General features: G+C 35.6%; 2 protein-coding genes across 7 annotated transcripts in view; one reads left to right on the forward strand and one right to left on the reverse strand.

The window, feature by feature from the left end:
* Nucleotides 1-10: 10 nt before the first annotated feature.
* On the reverse strand, nt 11-12,479 carry slc26a5 (solute carrier family 26 member 5). Of its 4 annotated transcripts, none has more exons than XR_014030062.1 (21): nt 12,353-12,479; nt 10,629-10,763; nt 10,238-10,501; nt 9,192-9,331; nt 8,919-9,029; nt 7,478-7,650; nt 6,669-6,833; nt 6,209-6,361; nt 6,032-6,114; nt 5,785-5,932; nt 5,030-5,143; nt 4,737-4,814; nt 4,494-4,589; nt 4,200-4,306; nt 3,841-3,910; nt 3,528-3,620; nt 3,186-3,314; nt 2,654-2,863; nt 2,076-2,130; nt 1,456-1,734; nt 11-851 (listed from the first exon to the last, which is right to left on the reverse strand). XR_014030062.1 is itself a non-coding variant. In XM_081363807.1 (20 exons), the coding sequence occupies exons 3-20, from the start codon at nt 10,390-10,392 to the stop codon at nt 1,595-1,597; spliced, it is 2,220 nt and encodes a 739-aa protein (XP_081219933.1). In that variant the 5' UTR covers nt 10,393-10,501; nt 10,629-10,763; nt 12,353-12,479; the 3' UTR covers nt 11-1,594. The 4 variants fall into 4 exon arrangements, 1 of the variants encoding a protein (XP_081219933.1); XR_014030063.1 differs by having other exon boundaries at nt 11-964; nt 1,351-1,734; XR_014030064.1 differs by having other exon boundaries at nt 11-964; nt 1,342-1,734.
* A 1,325-nt stretch (nt 12,480-13,804) lies between these two features.
* The window catches only part of tspan33a (tetraspanin 33a), a 6,635-nt gene continuing 1,059 nt past the window's right edge, over nt 13,805-19,380 (forward strand). The window contains exons 1-7 of one of the 3 annotated variants that reach the window (XM_081363810.1): nt 14,010-14,340; nt 16,143-16,191; nt 16,385-16,439; nt 17,548-17,678; nt 17,953-18,027; nt 18,544-18,639; nt 18,725-18,853. In XM_081363810.1, coding sequence (XP_081219936.1) covers nt 17,595-17,678; nt 17,953-18,027; nt 18,544-18,639; nt 18,725-18,853 — 384 coding nt within the window. In that variant the 5' untranslated portion in view covers nt 14,010-14,340; nt 16,143-16,191; nt 16,385-16,439; nt 17,548-17,594. Of the gene's footprint in view, nt 14,341-16,142; nt 16,192-16,384; nt 16,440-17,547; nt 17,679-17,952; nt 18,028-18,543; nt 18,640-18,724; nt 18,854-19,380 lie in introns of all 3 variants that reach the window. The other 2 variants (XM_081363809.1, XM_081363808.1) reach the window with 2 other exon arrangements.

A 19,380-nucleotide genomic window follows, 5' to 3' on the forward strand; every position in this document is an offset into this window, starting at 1 on the left:
AACTAGAGGGCATGTTTGAGGAAAAAACATTTTAATTTAGAGTCATGATTTGCATTTATTATACAAAAATACCTTAAATCCACAAAAGCATAAAAAGACAATGCACTACATTATATGCAGTTGCAACTGATTGTTGAACATTTGGTCTTCATTACTGTAATGAAACATCTATATATTAGTCCAGAATAATATTAGAATATTATAAACTTGCTGTGAACCAAAAAGTGCTCGGAGTGAACATTTCATGGGCAATATCTGTGTCAGACAGTCTCAGCCCTTGGGCTTTCCATGTAAATGTTCTAAAGACAAGAAAACCTGAAATTAATTTTCAAGACTTCATGGAATTAGTTTCAATAATCATTAACTAAGACCCCTTTATATTAATAATGTTCTATGTGGCCACAAAAATAAATTGCAGTAGGTTCCTAGAAACCCTGGAGCGACCTGGATAAATCTTTAGACAAAAGTGTCTTGATTGAATTGAGATCAGGTTTTAAATATGTAACATTAAGCCTTTTTTTCCTGAATATTACAGCCATATGAGGAAAAGAAAGTAAATAAAAATAATTTTAAGTGACAAACAGCAAGCACAGGGCGTACAACTGTAAAACAAAATTTCGATCCTAATAATAAGCTTACTGGAATGTCAATAGCCGAGTGCCAAAAAATAAACACGGGTCAAGAATCCATCTACCCTAATTGCACTTAAAAGAACTGAAGGTACAGAGTGTTTTATCATAGTCATTCGTAACAAGTTGTGGTAGAGCTTAAGATCAAGGCTAGTGCAATAAACCAAGAGCACCAATGATATTAAGCCCAACATTTGCTGGTATATTCACATTAAAGGAAAACTCCGACTTTTTGGGACTTTAGCTTATTCACAGTATCCCCCAGAGTTAGATAAGTCCATACATACCTTTTTCATTTCTGTGCGTTCTGTAAGTGTTATTTGACGCACCCACCGCTAGCCTAGCTTAGCACAAAGACTGGATGTAAATGGATAATGGTAGCATACTAATCCCAATAAGTGACAAAATAATGCAAACATTTCCTATTTACATGTTGTGATCTGTATAGTAGCCAAGTAGCCACTCCGCCCAAGTAGCTGTGCTCCTACGCCTAGTGAGAATATAGTTCCCAGTATTTATACGATTAAAAATGGTCTCTGTCTCATATAGCCTTGTTATTTGTACATGCTGTGACTATACAGATCACAACATGTAAATAGGAAATGTTTGCATTATTTTGTTACTTATTGGGATTAGTATGCTACCATTATCCATTTACATCCAGTCTTTGTGCTAAGCTAGGCTAGCGGTGGGTGCGTCAAATAACACTTACAGAACGCACAGAAATGAAAAGGGTATGTATGGACTTATCTAACTCTGGGGGATACTGTGAATAAGCTAAAGTTCCAAAAAGTCAGAGTGTTCCTTTAAATAAAGCGTTGAAAACATTTTGGACAGTTCATTGCTAAAACTTTCCCAGCCTTCTTTTGTTATCGTGTCATCCATCCTAATGTGACCCCATTAAAGTAACAGTACACTCGTGCTCGTTCCAACACAGAGTTGAAATGTCAGTTTGGTTTGTGTGTTCAATGGATGTCAGGACAGATCGGGAGGTCCTTCCTGTGTTTACAGTGCAAGACTGCGTCATGAATAGTAGGGAAAATGAGGTCAGAGGTCACAGGCTCACAGAAGAATTGTAGTGTCCTGAGATCAGAGAGAAGGATCCCTGCACAACACAAACATATAAATGTCTTGTAAGGATCTTAGGAAAGAATCATTCGTTACATTCATTTTAACCTACATTTCAGTTTGGCTTGGCCATATGACCGTTAATTAGTTCCAGCTCTAGGTGGAGATGTTTACCACATACAACAAATATATCAGGATGACCTTTAACCTACATAAAAGACATTTAACGTTCATCATAACTTTGTTGAACTTCAATTATATTATATACATTTTTAAATGTTTATAAATGTAATTACTAATTGCTACATAGGGTATGCAAAAAAAAACATTGTTATATTATAGAAATTATCTATGTAAAAAATCAAATTAATTACTTACTGCTACATCCTGCAAGTACAACTTTCACATCAACTGTTGCATACTCCTTGATCACCTGTAAAACAAAGAAGAACTATTGCAAAATGTATAACTACAAATGACTAAATATTTCTGTAGTAGATTTCTGCAGTGTTGTGGGTGGTTGCAGAGGTGTTGTGAAACAGCTGCTAAGGTGTTCAGTTTGTTAAGCGCATTAGATCTATGGTATTTGCTAATTTTATCATCCCCGGGGTGATATCATAAATTGGATCACCTGGGAAAGTAATAGCACACCTTTTCTCAATAAGCCATGTCACAGTCACAGTCAGGGCTTAGATTACACTAGGATTAGACCTCAGTTCAATTAGGATATTTAAGTAGCTTTTATAAACGTGCCTTAGAAAAAAAACATTACTGATGTGCATCTTAAGACAAAACAATAGTCAGTGCAAGTTGTTTTCAGTTGATTGTAATGATCAAGTGATGTAATAATAAATAGCAAGCTGGTCAGCATGTGGTCTAACGTATTAAGCCAGATCTCACTGTTCTGTCTTTACAGAGGTAAGTGTCGTCTTTGAGAATATAAGCTATCAACTTACTGATTTAATGGTTTTGGCTCCTACAGAGTCAATAAAGTTAACAGGAGTAAAGTCCAGTATGATGGAGTGAATGGGGGTTAGACGCTGCAGAAAGAAGTCATCCTCAGATTCAGACTCAATGTGGTTCTCAGTCGTCTGGCCATTGCTGAACACATGCATCTGTTTTTGCAGCCCATTCACCACCTCATGAGTGACACCAAGCTCCACATCCTGTTGGGACACCACAGAACATTTCAGGTCAGAAATGTTGCATCACCAAACCACCACATTACAAGGAAGAAACTTTAAGCTAGTGCGCCGTATTTTAGGAGCCGGGGTGAAGTTTCGAGATTGCATGCTTTAATTAGTCATTTGAAATGACATTTCTCTTGCAAACATACATTTGTTTATGCATAAAAAAATCCTAACAATGGAAAATTCAGAGGTGAGTAATCTGGCACAACATGTAACCCACGCTGAGGTTCAAATATCTACGTAAAGGATAAGAAGACTTTATTGACGTAAAAGTCACAGATGAAAAAAACAAACATACCAATAAGACAACTGCATGTTTCTTCAGTGAAGAGCCGTGGTTTACGGTCTTACTCTCTCCGTTGTCTCTTTTCGCATATTGTAGCTGTGATTTCCTGGAAGTGAGCAGTTGTGCCGGGTCAATTCCGGTCTGTAGTCAAACAAAGCAAAATGTACAGAATAACACAACTATAATATCTGCAAAATACACTGAACTTTGTGAGGCCAAACACCTGCTGTTCATGGGAGCTTTTCTCCACACAATAACATGTACTCAAGGACAAAACAGTAAAACACGTGCACACACAAAAGAATTCGGTCTAAAACACTAGATAATCATATAACATCAAGCATTTAGACTCACCTTCGCCTTGAGGGCGCTCACATACAGGTCACTGTTTGCAAAGTAGATGGAGGTATTGGACTGAAAAATCTTAATCCCTGAGCATTCCTCAGCCTTGATCAAGAGAACAAACAGCAGATAAGACGACAAAGATGGTGGGTGGAAAAAGGATGATGGATTAAATCAGGACTAATTGGGTGACTGTGACTAAGAAAAGCTGAGAATGACAGTTTTGAAGTGAAGCAAGCTAATGTTACTCATGAGATGGTTATGGGTTCAGTCTCATGTAAAGATGACCCAGGAACTAGAACGTTACGATGGTTTAATGTCTTACCTCTTCATACTCATCCACATCAAAGTACAATCCAGTATCTGGGATTTGTCCAAGAAGAGTATTCTTAGGGCTTAAAACAAAAGAAAAAGATCTGAATTAGACATTTGTAAATTAAATATATTAAATGAATTACAATATGTATAAATATTTTACAAATTATTTACTATAAATAATTTATAATAAAAAAAGCTCAGATCTACTTTGTACTCAATATTACAGGATTTCAATAAAATAATAAAAAAAAATATGGATGCATTATTTTTAGCTGTAAAGAACTTGAGCATGAAAACCCTGAGTTTTGTTTATAAATCTTGATAATGAATTATTTTGCATCAGATCAGTAAGACGTTGTGTTTTACCACTGTGTTCTGTAAATAACTGTGAGTATGGCAAAGCCCATGGAAACCACCAGACCATAATCCAGACCTAGGAGAACCGATGCAAAAAAGGACACCAGCCAAATTGCCTGAAGAAAACAAAGAAGTCAGACATTAACAACAACCAAACTAGATTTCATCAAGTCCAAAAAAACAAACACACATGAAGTATATTAAGTGGAAAGAGCCATTCAAAGAAAAGGTTAATTTTAATAGATGGAAATCAGTTGGAACAGTATGATGAACAACCAAATGAGAAGTGCCTCTGAAGCTCACCAGTTCGATCTTGCTGGTTCTCCATAAAACAGGAATGTCTTTCATTTGCTTAAACATCCCCAGAAGATTGACCATGATGATAGCAGCCAACACAGTCTAAAGAGAGTGCAAAGAGGACAATAAATAAACACCATCTGATCTCTGACTTCTTTTGCACTAAGACAAACATTTTAGGTGGTTTTCTTTTGATTGCACAAAATCAATGATCTCCATGGCAAGCATATCAGAAAGCTCTTCACATACTGTAGGTAATGGCTGAAAGACAAATCCAATGGCCACCACTACCAGTAGCACGAGTAGGGACGCCAACAGTCCTGCAATCTGCAGACACACACACATTAACATAATTCAATTGAGTCTTTTATGAGGCACGACTGTCTTATCGGTCTTATCTATAGGTTTTACAGTAGTGAAATAGCCACTGTGATGAGGTCATTATCAGAAGGACACTCCATTTCAGGAAATGTACTTTTGCAATAGCCAATAAGTACATACAATTATCGATATGGCATCTTACACAAGAATGTCTCACTTACTTCAGTGTGTCCTCCTGTGCTCTCCTGTACCAGGCTGCGAGACATTGAGGCGGTAACGACAAACGTGTGGAAGAATGAACTCATAAAGTTACAAAGTCCCAGCGCCATGAGCTCCTAGTCACATTAAACACAAAATGACTGCATAAGATCATCTGGTTTTACCTCAAGATCATAAAAATATTAAAACTACTGTATAACTCATGTGACACTGAAGACTGGAGTAATGACTGCTGAAAATTCGGCTTTGCAATCACAGGAATATATTGCATTTTAAAACAGAAAACAGGTATTTTAAAATGTAATTATATTTCACAATCTTACAGTTTTTATGATCAAATAAATATGGTCTAAACAGCAAAAGAGCGTAATACGTAATAAAAAAACACTTTTGAACAGCAGCATACACATAAATATACTGCAGATATAGTAAAAGTAGTATGTTTGCATGCTATTCCAAACAAAGCCCTGATTTTCTATATAAAGGGAACTTCAGGAAATTGAATTACTGTCTTCACTGAGTTGAGAAAACTAGACATTGAATTAGAGACAGTGTAGCAGTATATCTATTGTTTTATCACTTCAAAACTAACAAAGATGCTTGAAAAGTATGCTCCTTTAAAGTAAATTCCACTTGGTTTGACATTATGTTATATAACACAATTTATATCACAAGTGTGGCATTGTACTTGAATGTTTTAGGGCAAATGTACAAGGCACAACTATGATATTTACAGACATTTCATTTTATTCTCTACCTGATTTCCATCCACACTGTAGCCATGCTTGAGAGCAAAGATTTTGGCTAGTGATATTGCAATCGAGAAGCCAACAACAGATATAGTAACGGCGTCTGCGAGGAGGTTAGAAAAGACTGAGAAGTCTGGAATCTTGGGTGGCAGCAACCTTAAACAAAACATTAAGAAAGAAATATTAAAATGTAAACATTTGTAAAAATGTAAACAGTTTCAGTTCAGAAACTTTAAGTAAGTTGCGTGATCTTACCCAGTGGGAATTTTACCCACAACATCTACGCCATAGTTTTCAGACATAAGCATCCCGTACGAGATTCCAGTGGACACGATTACCTTTAAAGAACAAGAACATCATGGATTTACACAAAGGGATTGTGAGTGCATGTGTGAGTACAGAGTTTCATGGAAAGGGCCTTTAAAGTTTTACCACTATGATTTCTCCAGGGATGGGGATGGGTAGCTTCTTCTTGAAGCGTTCATTGAGATCTTTGATGATATACAGGAACACAGTGCACACCAGTCCAATGATGAGCGTGACAACATTAGTGCTTGCAATGTTCCTGAAGACAGCTTCAATGCTCTGGGGGAAAAACAAAATGAATGCCACAACTCCTAAAGAACAATCACAGATCAGTACACAGTCTTCAAAGTTCTAAGATCTATTATTTACATCTTATTTCAGCTATTTTTCCCAATTAACAAAAATTATTTTTAAGTTTCAGTTTTAGTTAACAACTATCTTTATTCATTCACGATTCACAAAATACCTTAAGCAAACACCTTAAGCAATGAGAATAAGTGTTTATGAAGTAATGTGAAACGGTGCATCAGTGTCACATATCAAAAACAAACACCCTGTAGTTTCCCCAGGGTGAAAGGTTACTCACATACACTACAGAGAGAGGCCCATTAAAGCGCGCAGTGTGCACTCCCAGCAGGTACTTGAGCTGCGACACAGAGACATGCACAGCGGCAGCCGTAGTGAAACCTCGCACCAGCGGTTCAGTCAGGTAAATAGCCAGGAAGCCGAATCTCAGCAGACCCAGAACAAACTACAGATCATAAGAACACAATTATGTTCCCAAACATCGATCTGAGAGTATCACGGGTTACAGTAACTTAAGGGTAATAACCTGAAGTCATCAATTTGAGCAGGTTTACAGTATTCCATGAAAGGTGTCTATTATAAACACTGCGTAGGCCTGCAGATATGCCTGTGATGTATACCATAAACTTGTTTTAATAGGTTTATGGTAACATTGCACTTCTTTCTCTTACACAAAGTATTTCCTTATAAAGCTGGCCATTTTTGCTGATAATGTGAGCAGAGTGACTGAGAATTCCACTAGAATGTTTTTCAGATGGTTTATCTACAAAATACGGGGGTGATATCACAAACATGCTGTTATCATTCTGCTTTGTAATGGCAACATACGACTGTGTTGCAGGAATTTACTTGCATTCCTAGCACAGATACTGAGTACGCACTAGTTTTGATCTACTTCAGTTCTAATGGGGCAATCAAATGACAAATAAAGATGAATTTAGCATTTCAAGACAGATATAATTAAATAATTCATTCTTTGATATCAGAAATTATACACTTCACCCTTAATAAAAACAAGAAAAGAAGATGACTAGATTCTACACTCTTTGTGATGTTCAAAACTGTGGGTAAGATCAGAAAGTGGCCTACCTGAATGATTCCTACTAGGGTTGTCAGAGCTACAACCACTTCCACTCTTCTGGCATCACGGGCGTCAAAATCCACAACTTGTGATGCGTTGGTCCCATTCACTGCAAACATGGAGTCTGGGACCTCCCTTACAGCCACCCCGCCAATCATAAGACTGATTACTGCAAAAGTGCCTGAAGAAAAACATCAATAAAACTGTGTTTTAAAGAAAACTTATGCATGGATGGCATATTTTTGTAATTATTTAGCAGAAGTTTCCTATATTTGTAACTATTGTTTGATTATTTCAAACCACTTTTTTTGTTAAATGCTTTGCTTAAAAAGTGTGATTGGACTATATTTAATTATAATTATACTATTTAAGGTGTGTCTTAAGCCTTACAGAGTCATTGTGACCTGAATAACAGGTGGTGTAACTGCTCTACGGTACACAATGTAAGATGGCTGAGTGTCGTCACGGAGCAGGAGCCCCACTGTCATGCGAGCAAATATTTCTGAGTGCATTTACGTAAGTGAGCTATGCCATGGCTCTGCATCTAGATAAAGCCCTCTGCAACTTGGTCTGTTTTACACTGTAGAGGGACAGAGTGTGAGTGTTGTTTAAACAGGAGACAGCATGCCTCTGTGCAGCAGGACCTTGCCAAACATTTGGACTGTTGCCCATTCTCTCGCTCTCAATTCACGCCATGGGGCTGAGAAAGCAAGATAGTGAAGCAACAGCTCTGGTTTGGGTAACCTTCTGAACCTTTGATCTATCTTCTCAGTGGTGTATCTAATATCCTACAGGGATTTCTGTGAGTTTGAAGATCCCCACATTAAACAGGACAAAAACAAAAACTGCAGGGCGTCTACCCACCCATAAAACAGTGCAATGACGTCTGGACCACCACAAATAAGGCTCTTAGAAATAACACTTTCTTTTCCTTCTTATGAAAGTCGGGACACTGAACTCAGAGTCTGTTTATCCCAATGCTGAGATAAACAGACTTAGGATTTTAAATCTTATCCAACTGAACTACACTTGTTTAGTCTGACAGTAATGCTTTGCTTAATCACACTGACTTAGCAAAACTGTACAGAGGAATGTCACTTTTCAAGTCTTTTAAAAAAAAAAAAAAAAAAAAAAAAACAGGCCCACGTTGCAGCTTGTTCTAAGACTACCTGCAGTTTGTATTGATTTAATGTGCTGCATGGGGTAGGTTTATCTAAAATAAATGACACTACAATAATAGACAAGAGTGATAAAACATTGCACAACAATCTCTATGAAGTCATGTTGCGTAAATTCACCACGTAAAGGAATACAACTTTCCAGACCAAGGAAACACTTTCAATTTGACGGTCAATGAATCGACTGTGGGTGGTCCAACTGAGTCTGAGACTATTTTTAAAGTCACAAGCATGTTATTAAAACCTTGGGATGCATGCCTTAGAGTCTCACCTATTGATATATGTCTGGAGGTACCAAAGAATGTGTATAACAGGACGGGATAAAATGACGAATATAACCCAAACACTGGAGGAACAGCTGCCAACATCGCATAAGCAAGACCTGTTGAATGTGAGAAAGAGAAGCAAATGATCAAATGAACTTGCCCAGTGATCAGTAACTCAATGGCATAAGAGTAAATTAGATACATTAATAACATACTATATAAACCGACTTGTGTAATTATTCATATTTAATATAGAACAGTTTTCAATAACATCTGACCTTGAGGTAGCTGCATTACACCTGTGCTGATGCCAGAAACGATGTCCCCAAACAGGAATTCCTTTAGTGGATATGATGGCAGCCATGTTAAAATGGGAAAAAAACTAAGTACAATCGATTTGGCTTTCTCAGACGAGCAGCTGAAAAATAAGGGAGAGATGGCTGTTAGTGCAAATACATCATCTTCTTCATAGTTTCAAATTTTCATTTGTGTGATTTGAATATGTGCATATTCAAACACTGCAAAAGGTTAAAATACATTTTGCATCCTTGATATCAAATCAGATGTGACACGTTTTGATGCAACGTATTTGATTATACGTCAACAAGATTATCAGTGAATCACAACTTAAATTATAGTCTGTCCTTGTCCATTGAAACAGAGTCATCAATTCATCCAACTCAGACTGGGACGGGCAGGATTAACAAATGTAATGTGTCACTATTGTTATGTAATACTAGTAGTAGTACCGCAATCTTATATGGAGGATATGATCAAATAATGAATATATTATGACTGTTGTTTTATCAGTCCAAGCTGATTTTCTGAAGTTGAGATAAGACGTGAACCTGATACCATTACTATTATTATTATATTATAAAATACAGTGGAGAATAATCACAATAAGATGATGATTGGAAACAGAGTTTATATATACAGTTGAGTCCAAAAGTCTGATACCACTAGTGCTTTTATAATTTAATACACTTTTCATTATTAATTATTTAATCAAAAATTTGAGTGAAATATTGAATGTCAGAATGTCTTAGTATTTGGTTTGGTCTCTCTTTTGTGCATGAACTCCACAAGTTAGTGTAAAACCTAATGATCATGTCCTCTGGCATGATTTGAGAATGATCATCTTGTGCTTCTAATAATGATACAAAGAGTCACATGATCAATATCACAAATTTGCTTTTATGACCTAGAAATACTGCAGAAAATTTCTCAATGCAGTCTCAGACTTTTGGACTCCACTGTATATTACAAAACACAGACTTTTCATCAGTAACCATGAAAGCAGAATCTGTTGAAAAAGCCTTACCGGAGATGCTCAGTTATTGTCCGTCTACAGGACTTTGGTGTCCTCTTCTTCCTGTGCAGAAGCTCTGAGTCAACATAGCCTTCATTGAACACGGGTCGTTCCACTCGGTACATCAATGTACCGGATGGTCCCTCGCTAGCAGTTACGTTCTCCATAGCAGCAGTGGAAACACAGGCATGTCAGGCTATGACGACCTTGAGAATGAAACGTGCTCTTGCTTTACTTCCTCTTCCTGTTTTCAATGAACAGTGGAAAGATGGCACTCTGTGAAGAAAGAAAAGTTTTAAGAATCAGCTTTAAACTATCACACACAATGCTGGTTTTATTCAAGCATGTTCTGTTGATCAGCTATTAGGTAACAAACTAATTATATGTCACACTGGCAACCCACCTGGTTTTATTTGGAGACTTGCAGGGGTCAAACAGTGCTGGTGTATAATTACAAGCCCTCAAAATAATCTTGAATGAAAGCCAGTTTTAGTCTGCACAGCCTGTTAGAGATGACAGTGATGATCTACCATGCAACCTACAGGAAAAAGTACAATTCTGAAAATTAGTTTTGCATATTAAACTATTAGGGGTGTGACGGGACACGTATCTCACGAGACGAGACACGAGATTAGGTTCACGAGAACGAGACGAGAATTTTGCACAATATTTTATAGAAATCCTCAATGACAAAATTCATGATTGGAAAAAGTCTGCAGGTGGTTTTTGAAATGTTTTAGCTATTAATAATAATCAAATCTGAAATCAGAAAAAATGTGTGTCCTTAAGAAATATGAAATGTAATATGGTTTCATGGTCCATACACCAGTGTGTCTAAAACACACAACCTGCCCTGAGGACACGGTGTACAGCTTAAGCAATAACAACCCCTCCATGGATCCAGTCCATTTTTAGTACAGTCCACTGCAAATCACAAGGCCATAGTAAAAAGCACTGGATTTGACTGATGTTGCTGGTGTAGTAGGCCAAAGTTGGCAAAGCAGTGGTATAAACATTACAAACCCTGCACACTACACATGATGAACTCATGACATTCAAGGGTCACTCCATGAAAACTGTTGCCTTATCCATTTTGAAAAGGCAATTTTTTAAGATTTGAAAACATTCATTCTATTGCAAAGAATCGGTTTAAGTGCTAATAAATTACTTTATGTGTCATCTCAACTTAATGTAAACATTATAAATACTGAGCTATAGCTATGCTTTTTAAATATAAATGAAAAACAGTAACGGGGTGACAGTAAAAGTGTTGACAGTTTTACAGTTCATTTACCATAGACTCTACAGCCACTCTACAGTGTGTTTATTGGAAAGCAAATTCTGATATATATATATACACATAGTGACTGGACATTTTAACATGGTTTCCAATTGGCAAACAAAATATAAGATGAAACGATAAAGTGCTTTTTATCAATTTAACTTGTATTTTGTTTGGTTTGTCAGTAGACATTAATTTGTCCATTAAATGGTCACTTCCTGAATGGATAGTGATATCACTATTCCATTTTTCTAAATATTTTTTTGTATAAAATTTACACCATTTTAAAATCATGTTCATAGGGTTGATCCTTGGGGGGGTCGGGGACACAACTTTGAATGCGTTTAGTAAAGTATCATGAGCTAAAATAATAATTAATACTACTATAATAATTTAATAATAACGTAACATATGTTTAACTCTTTTTGTCTTTCAAATATAGCAGATGTGCATATTTTCTTGCACACCCAGCATAAGTAGGATTTATAAGTCTAGAGACCGATCAAAAGACGAAAAGGCATTTAAAAATAGTTCGTTATTTGTACACACAGTAAATGCTGCTTTCAGCCAACCATCGTTGAAAGTCATTGTTTACATATGGTCATGAAGTCATGATGTAATAACATACAGTAAGTTTCGACAGTACGTGTGTTTCCGCCATACTCTGAGCTCTCACACTTTTAAAATCAAAAGGCACCCAAAAATATACATTTTCGAAGAACGTCCTTGTTCAGTTCGACCATACGACTCCACAAACCTGTTAAGCCGGTACGATATAGTGTAGCAAAGAGCTTTGCTAAATTACTGTAGTTTTAAGGATGAGAAAAAAAGTCTAAGCATCTTACCTATCTCCGCCTCCGTCCTGAAAATGACCCAAGGTCGGAGAACTGGGCTGAGAAGAGACAGTCCTGTTACTGTATAACATGTGAAAGCCCTTTAACTACCGACGACAGATGCGTCATCTGCTGCACTGATAAGAGAAGCGCGACGTCACCTCATGCGTCACTACGCACCCGGAAACGCCACATGGGACATGTAGTTCTCTTCACGCAAGAACCGTATCAGATATAGGAGATACATTCTGTACACCTGATATCCGGCAGATTATAGAGAGATTGTTAAAAAAAACTAATTCTAGATGTTTTTATAAGTAATTATGATTAAAAAAACCTGCGTATTTTATAATAAATATAAATAATAAAAACATATTTTCCCTATGGACGCAACTGCAATGTAAGCGCGCCCTCTTGTGTAACAACTATGCAACAACAAGTTAATGCCATCTTCCTAAAATAATTGCCTAAGTCATTTTTTGACAAATATATATATATATATATATATATATATATATATTTGCATAAGTCATCTCCTCATGATGCTGCATGGCCACCTCTGGTAAAATCGCCCACATCCTCAGTTGAACAGATCATGCAATTCTACCCCTGTAGTATAATGGCCTATGTCAAGAGTGTGACTTAGGCAGTTTTATTTTGCCTAAGTCAAAAGACAATGAGACAATATATATATATTGGATTTTTCTCATTGGTGTTTTAAAATGAACTCTTAAAATGTCCATTACTTGCCCCTCACACTATATTATTATAAATGGCTATTACATAGACTGTAGGCAACTTAATACAGTTTAGGGAGAATCTGATTCCCATTGTATCATGAATCAAAATACATCAAAATCATAAAGTAACCATCACATATCACAGTTGTATAACTTTAACATGATTTAGTTTAAATTATCATAGTATTTCCCATTACTGTTGTCAGTGATGTCCTACTTAAACTCTAGGTTATTCACCTTAATTACCTTCAGCTTAGAGCTTCATACATTCAATATAATGTTACACTTTTAAAAGTAGTAGCCTATTAAAAGCATATAATATGGCTGTCTCTTACCTGTAGAGAAAATGTCAAGGTTTAAAAGCCCAATATCAGCATGCTATAGACATTAGTCTAGTACATTAAAACAAGAAAACACGCATAAAACAATGATGCACTGAAGCTCTTCAGTGTCAAATGACAGTACACTCCCAGACTGCACGTCCTGGAGTTTTGAAATGCTTTTTAATTGTTAGCTGTACAAGCCTTTATTGCACATAAATATGGCATTGCAAAACTGATTACAATGTAGACAACGCCATGACAATGAACTCTGTTCTATCTCGTTTCAACTACTAAAAGGCATTATTTGTGCATGCATTTACATTGGAAGAAGTGTGAGATGTCACTCTTTAAAATAAAGGTTCCAAAAAAGGGGTTTTCACCAGGTGGGTTGAACCTGTGAGGGCCTTTCATGGTGTCTCCAGGAGGGTTCATCATCTCCATCTAAATCCAACAGGAGAATAAAAAGTGCCTTATGCTTATAGAGTGGGCATATAATGCTGATAGAATAAAGGATTTGTCTCAACTTGAAAAAGATTCAAACACACTCACACATAATGGTTTTTTGGAAAAGTAAATAGGAAACGCCCACTGGTGCTTCTATACCCCACATACGACCGGCTTTGTCAAAGCGAAATCAGGAAATCCTTTTTGAGACAACAAGCCCGGATTCAATGCGATGCGTTGTTGTGATTTTAGTCGCTCGAGCGAGTTTAATAAACATCGAGAGACTTGACGAGTCGTTTTAGAAAAAGTCGAGTCGATGATTTGATTCAGCAAGATGAAAATCTAGATAGATAAAGTTACATGAACGCTGAAGGTTTGTAGGTGAGAGACATCAAAACCTTCAATCATGCCATCAGCCAAAAAAGACGAGGAGTTCACTTTCGTCAGTCCAGTGGTGAAATATTTACTTTTCCTCTTTAACATGCTATTTTGGGTAAGTGCTGCTCACATTTACATACATGATATGATATTGTTGTGATTTATATGATATATTTTATATCATTTAATTTAATTATATATGATTTATATTATATTATATTCACATACAATATATATATATATATATATATATATATATATATATATATATATATATATATATATATACACAAAAATAGCCTGCCTTTTTTTAAACTATAGGTTTTTTATTAGATACGAACAGAGACTAAATACTGCATAATAGAGCTGCTTTTTTAACTTCTCACATGATGAGGTTTAATGATTAATGCTTTACCAAATGACTTTTGAAACTCCCCTTTTACATGCTCAAACACCAAGCAAGCTTTCATATACAAACAGATGTACTTAGTTCACTTACAGACTGAATGATGATCAAGTCAGTGTTTTAAAAGCAACTTGACTTATGTATATTCATAAAGGCAGACCTGCATTCATGGTATTTATGAACAAACCCTGAAAACATCACCCATGGGCATGTCTCAACACCAATGTGTATTACAGCACCGCAGGCTATCTCTGAATACCTCGAAAAATACAGTTCATGACGTATTGTACAGCAGCCTAACCTGTTGGATCTTGACTTGATGTACTGAGTTACACTCATGGATCTGTCTGCATTTTGCCCCTGCTGCGTGATAAGATCTTGCTGGAATAATAATGAGTTCATATTAGACCTCATCAACAAAACCCTCTTTTGTGACGTTCTTGATACTGCCAGTTTACTTTCCCAAACTTTTCTGAACTTGAGGCTGTTGCTAAGCAGCGGGTCTCATTGATTCATATGCTGATAGAGCCATGCAGGGTGTTTGGACGAGTGGGGGCCCCATGCTTCTTTTATTTGTTGCCCTGTAGCATTTAGTTAATAATAGACCTAAATGAATATCGCCTCTTCAGAGGGAGAATCAGACACCCAAAATATTTAAAACAGTCTTGGATAATCACTTAAGTTGTTTGTAGAAGGGCATCAAGAACATTCTAGCAATGTAAGTGGGCGCAATCGGTAGAAGTCAGTTGAATTTAGCCATAAGAGTGTACTGCATGCTTGCTGGTGCAAATATGCACATGGAAATACCTAAGGAGATTTCATGCTGAAAGCCTCAAGAACAACTCACTTTTTTACATAATGCAGTATAATGCTACTGAGCAGTTTCTACGGGGTCTCAATGCATTGTAGAAAAGCACCAAACCCAAATCTGGACTGATTCAAAGCTAAAGCTTTCACCTTTGTGAGAAGCCTATTACAGTTTGTGGGTGTTACAGGAAATGTGCAAATGTTCAAGCTAGCATCTTAAATCATCTCCCAATGTCCCTGAGAGCTTGTTTCCTTCCTTGTAGGGCGTATGACCAAAAAATGAACAAAATGAACATATATTTTAAATAATTACTGCTTGGATTCTTGGAATGACAAAAACAAAAATGAAGATGCAAATGCATTTTAAATGTTAATTTTCAATAAAAATTGTATAATACAGTATGAGCTTCAATACAATTATTATTTGTATAATGTATAAACCTAAATAATTTGAGTTGAAGTACTTTTCAAATGCATTAAAAAGCTCCTCCAAGCAACGACTAGGATTTTTTCTGGCTTTGAAGTGATCTCAGTCTACACAGCTTTCTCAGTTTCGTAGTAACCGGATAGCTGTGTCAGAGAAAGGGGGCTACATTGTGTCAGACAAACTGGGACCTTTAGCTGTGTGAGAAACGAAGAGTGAATGAACCTTGAAAGTGACTTCACTTCTTAATATAGAATTTCCTCTGCTCTTTTCTTCTCAGAACTTTCACACATGGTGATGCTATATATAATTAAAGAATGTGAAAACCGGTAACATTTTCCCCTCTGAATTTTTTTAATTTTTTTTGTCTTTACTTTACTTTTACACACTTAAATCCTTTTATATTTAGGAAAAGTGATGAATAATGATGTTATCCTGCCACACCCTGGAGAGGAATGCCATTCTGTTTCTGTACAACATCTGTTTTAACATACAGACTCACTCCTTATCTTTCTGTTATAGATAATTGCACTGGTCCTGATATCTATCGGAGTTTATTCCAGGATAGTTAAACACGGTAAGTGTGTTTACTTGTTTTACCGTGTTTACATCCTCGGATATCTATTTATGTAGGTTTCTTCCTAGGCATTTCAGCTATTTTATATGGTGATGCTGCTAACATATGCAGTTTTTGGTGTAGAAGCCTCATTTTAGTGCCCTTCATAGCCATATCATCATACACATTCCCTTGACGTTAAATGTTCAGGCAGTCTGATATTGCAAAAGCAATAGTTTTAAGTAACCAGTGCCATTGTAGAAAGTCAGCCATTAATAATTGATTCCATGATTGAAAGTGTCCAGTAATATATGAGTTACTGAGATAAAGTGAAACTTTTATAAATAAAATTAGATACACTACCAGTCCAAGTTTGGAATAATTGAAAGAAAAGTCTCTCATGCTCACCAAGGCTGCATTTATTTAATGAAAAATAAAGTAAAAACCATATTGTGAAATATTATAACAATTTTAAATAACTGTTGTCTGTTTTAATATATTTAAAAATGTTACTTATTCCTGTGAAGACAAAGCTGAATTTTCAGTCTTCAGTGTCACATGATCCTTCAGAAATCGTTCTAAATTGCTGATTTTCTGCTGAAGAAACATTATTATTATCAATGTTAAAAACAGTTGTGCTGCTTGACACATTAAATTATTCAAAAATGACATTAAAGACTTTTTCAAAATATTTATTTCAAATAAAATTCTGAAACAAATAATAATCTTGGTTTCCACAAACATATTCATGTTTTCAACATTAATAATGAGACCCATTATAAAACATTGAGCACTAAAATAATTTATAATAACTGAGCACCAAATCAGCATTTTAGAATGATTTTTGAATGATCATATAACATTAAAGACCAAAGTAATGGCACTTACATGTTAAACAGTAAACAGTTTTTTTTAATTATTATTATAATATTTCACAATAACACTGCTTTAGCTGTACTTTTGTCAAATAAATGCAGCCTTAGTGAGCATAATAAACTTCAAATTACTTAAATTATTTCAAATTTTTGAAATACATACAATATTATAGAGAACATTTATCTCTCCTTAGTGTAAGTATGCCACAAAAACTGTTTCTATATATCTATCTGGCCTGCTCTGTTTTGCTCAGCAGAGACAGTGCTGGCCTGTCTGACAGTGGATCCTGCTCTGTTACTGATGATAGTGGGCGTTCTCATGTTCTTCATCACGTTCTGTGGCTGTGTGGGTTCTCTGAGGGAGAACATATGCTTACTGCAGACGGTCAGTAATAACGCCAGCTGCCTGATCAAAAGTGTCACATCAGGACAGGACAGTTTCTTGGGCATTTTTAGATGATTTTGAGAATGGTACATCAGAATTTGGCTACATTATATGTGTATCAGTGTTTTCATAATAGTCTTGGTACATTTTTAATCAGGACAAAGTTGCTCATTAGTGGAGATAAAACTACATACAGCATCAAACAACATACATTTTACATAGAAAATGTCAAATATAAAGCAAACGCTAATAGCAAACTCTGATTCCCCTGCAGTTCTGCATCATCTTGACTATCATCTTTCTGCTGCAGCTAGTGGCTGGTGTTCTGGGTTTTGTCTTCTCAGACAAGGTAAAAAAGCATCATGAATCAGATTAGTAGGCCAATGCCAATGCTACAGCAAAGCAAGCTTGAGTAAATCCATTTTTTAGAGCTAAAGCGAACTTGGGTTTTTAGTTGACACGATGCGCCCTCTAGTGTCTGCCACCTACCAGTGTAATTAAGGGATAGTTCACCCAAAAAGGATTTACTCACCCTCTACACAAAATAACTTATTTTGAAGAATGTTGGTAACCAGAAAGTTGTTGGCACCCATTGACTTCCATAGTAGGAAATACTATGGATGCCGATGGGTGCCGTCAACTGTTTGATTACCAACATTCTTACAAATATCTTCTTTCGTGTTCATCAGATTCATACAGGGACAACATGAGGGTGAGTAAATGATGACAAAATGTTCATTTTTGGGTGAACTATACCTTTAGCTAACAACGACAATTGACCAAAAGAATCAGCTCTTTAAATGAAAATTTTAATAAATCTGACAAAAAAAACAACAATGTTTTCAATTTAAGTTATCCATTACAGGCACGGGGCAAAGTTACAGAAATGGTTGACAATGCCATCAAGCATTACAGGGATGATATAGACCTACAGAACCTCATCGACTATGGACAAAAACAGGTCAGGGTAATGTATATATGTATATAATGGATAATAATATTTTGTAATGGCTGGTAATGATGTTTCTGTTTTGTGTTATGATCAGTTTAACTGCTGCGGGGGGATCTCTTACATGGATTGGTCTCAGAACATATACTTCAATTGTTCAAAAGACAACCCGAGCAGAGAGCGCTGTTCTGTACCCTTCTCCTGCTGCCTGCTCTCCAAAGAGGAGGTGAGAAAGGGCCTCCAAAAAAAGATATTTGGAATATACTTTAATATTTATTCAATATTATATATTTAAATGTTGAATATACTCAAATATAATTATATACATATATTAAATAGTATAATACTATATATTCTGTTGCGGTTTTATTTAAATTTAACTATAAATATAAATATAAAAAAATATATAATTATATATATATATATATAATTATTATTATTATTATTATTATTATTATTCACAGTTGTACGGATATAAATACACATGTAAACACAATATATTGTGTCTGCGATTGGGCTCCAAAAAGTATGTTTGTACTTTTAAATATTATATATGTAGTATACTTTAATATATTCAATAATATATAATTAAATTTGAGGATATTAAAATATAATGTTAAATATTTAAAAATGTATTAATTCTAAATATATTATAAATAATTAATATATTAAATTGTTGTATTTAATTATAATATTTTAAATATATTAATAATATATTATTTGTCCCTCCTCCTAATACCACCTTGCCTTTTG

The sequence above is a fragment of the Scardinius erythrophthalmus genome (genome assembly GCF_964197995.2).
Source record: "Scardinius erythrophthalmus genome assembly, chromosome: 4".
In the NCBI taxonomy this organism is placed as follows: Eukaryota; Metazoa; Chordata; class Actinopteri; order Cypriniformes; family Leuciscidae; genus Scardinius; species Scardinius erythrophthalmus.

Excerpts from the sequence above, each read along its gene's own strand:
- slc26a5 (XM_081363807.1), bottom strand. The coding sequence starts at position 10,392 with ATGGAGAACGTAACTGCTAGCGAGGGACCATCCGGTACATTGATGTAC. Across the intron at positions 9,030-9,191 it reads TGTAATGCAGCTACCTCAAG|GTCTTGCTTATGCGATGTTG; the intron begins GTCAGATGTTAT and ends CACATTCAACAG. Across the intron at positions 7,651-8,918 it reads CTCCAGACATATATCAATAG|GCACTTTTGCAGTAATCAGT; the intron begins GTGAGACTCTAA and ends GTTTTTCTTCAG.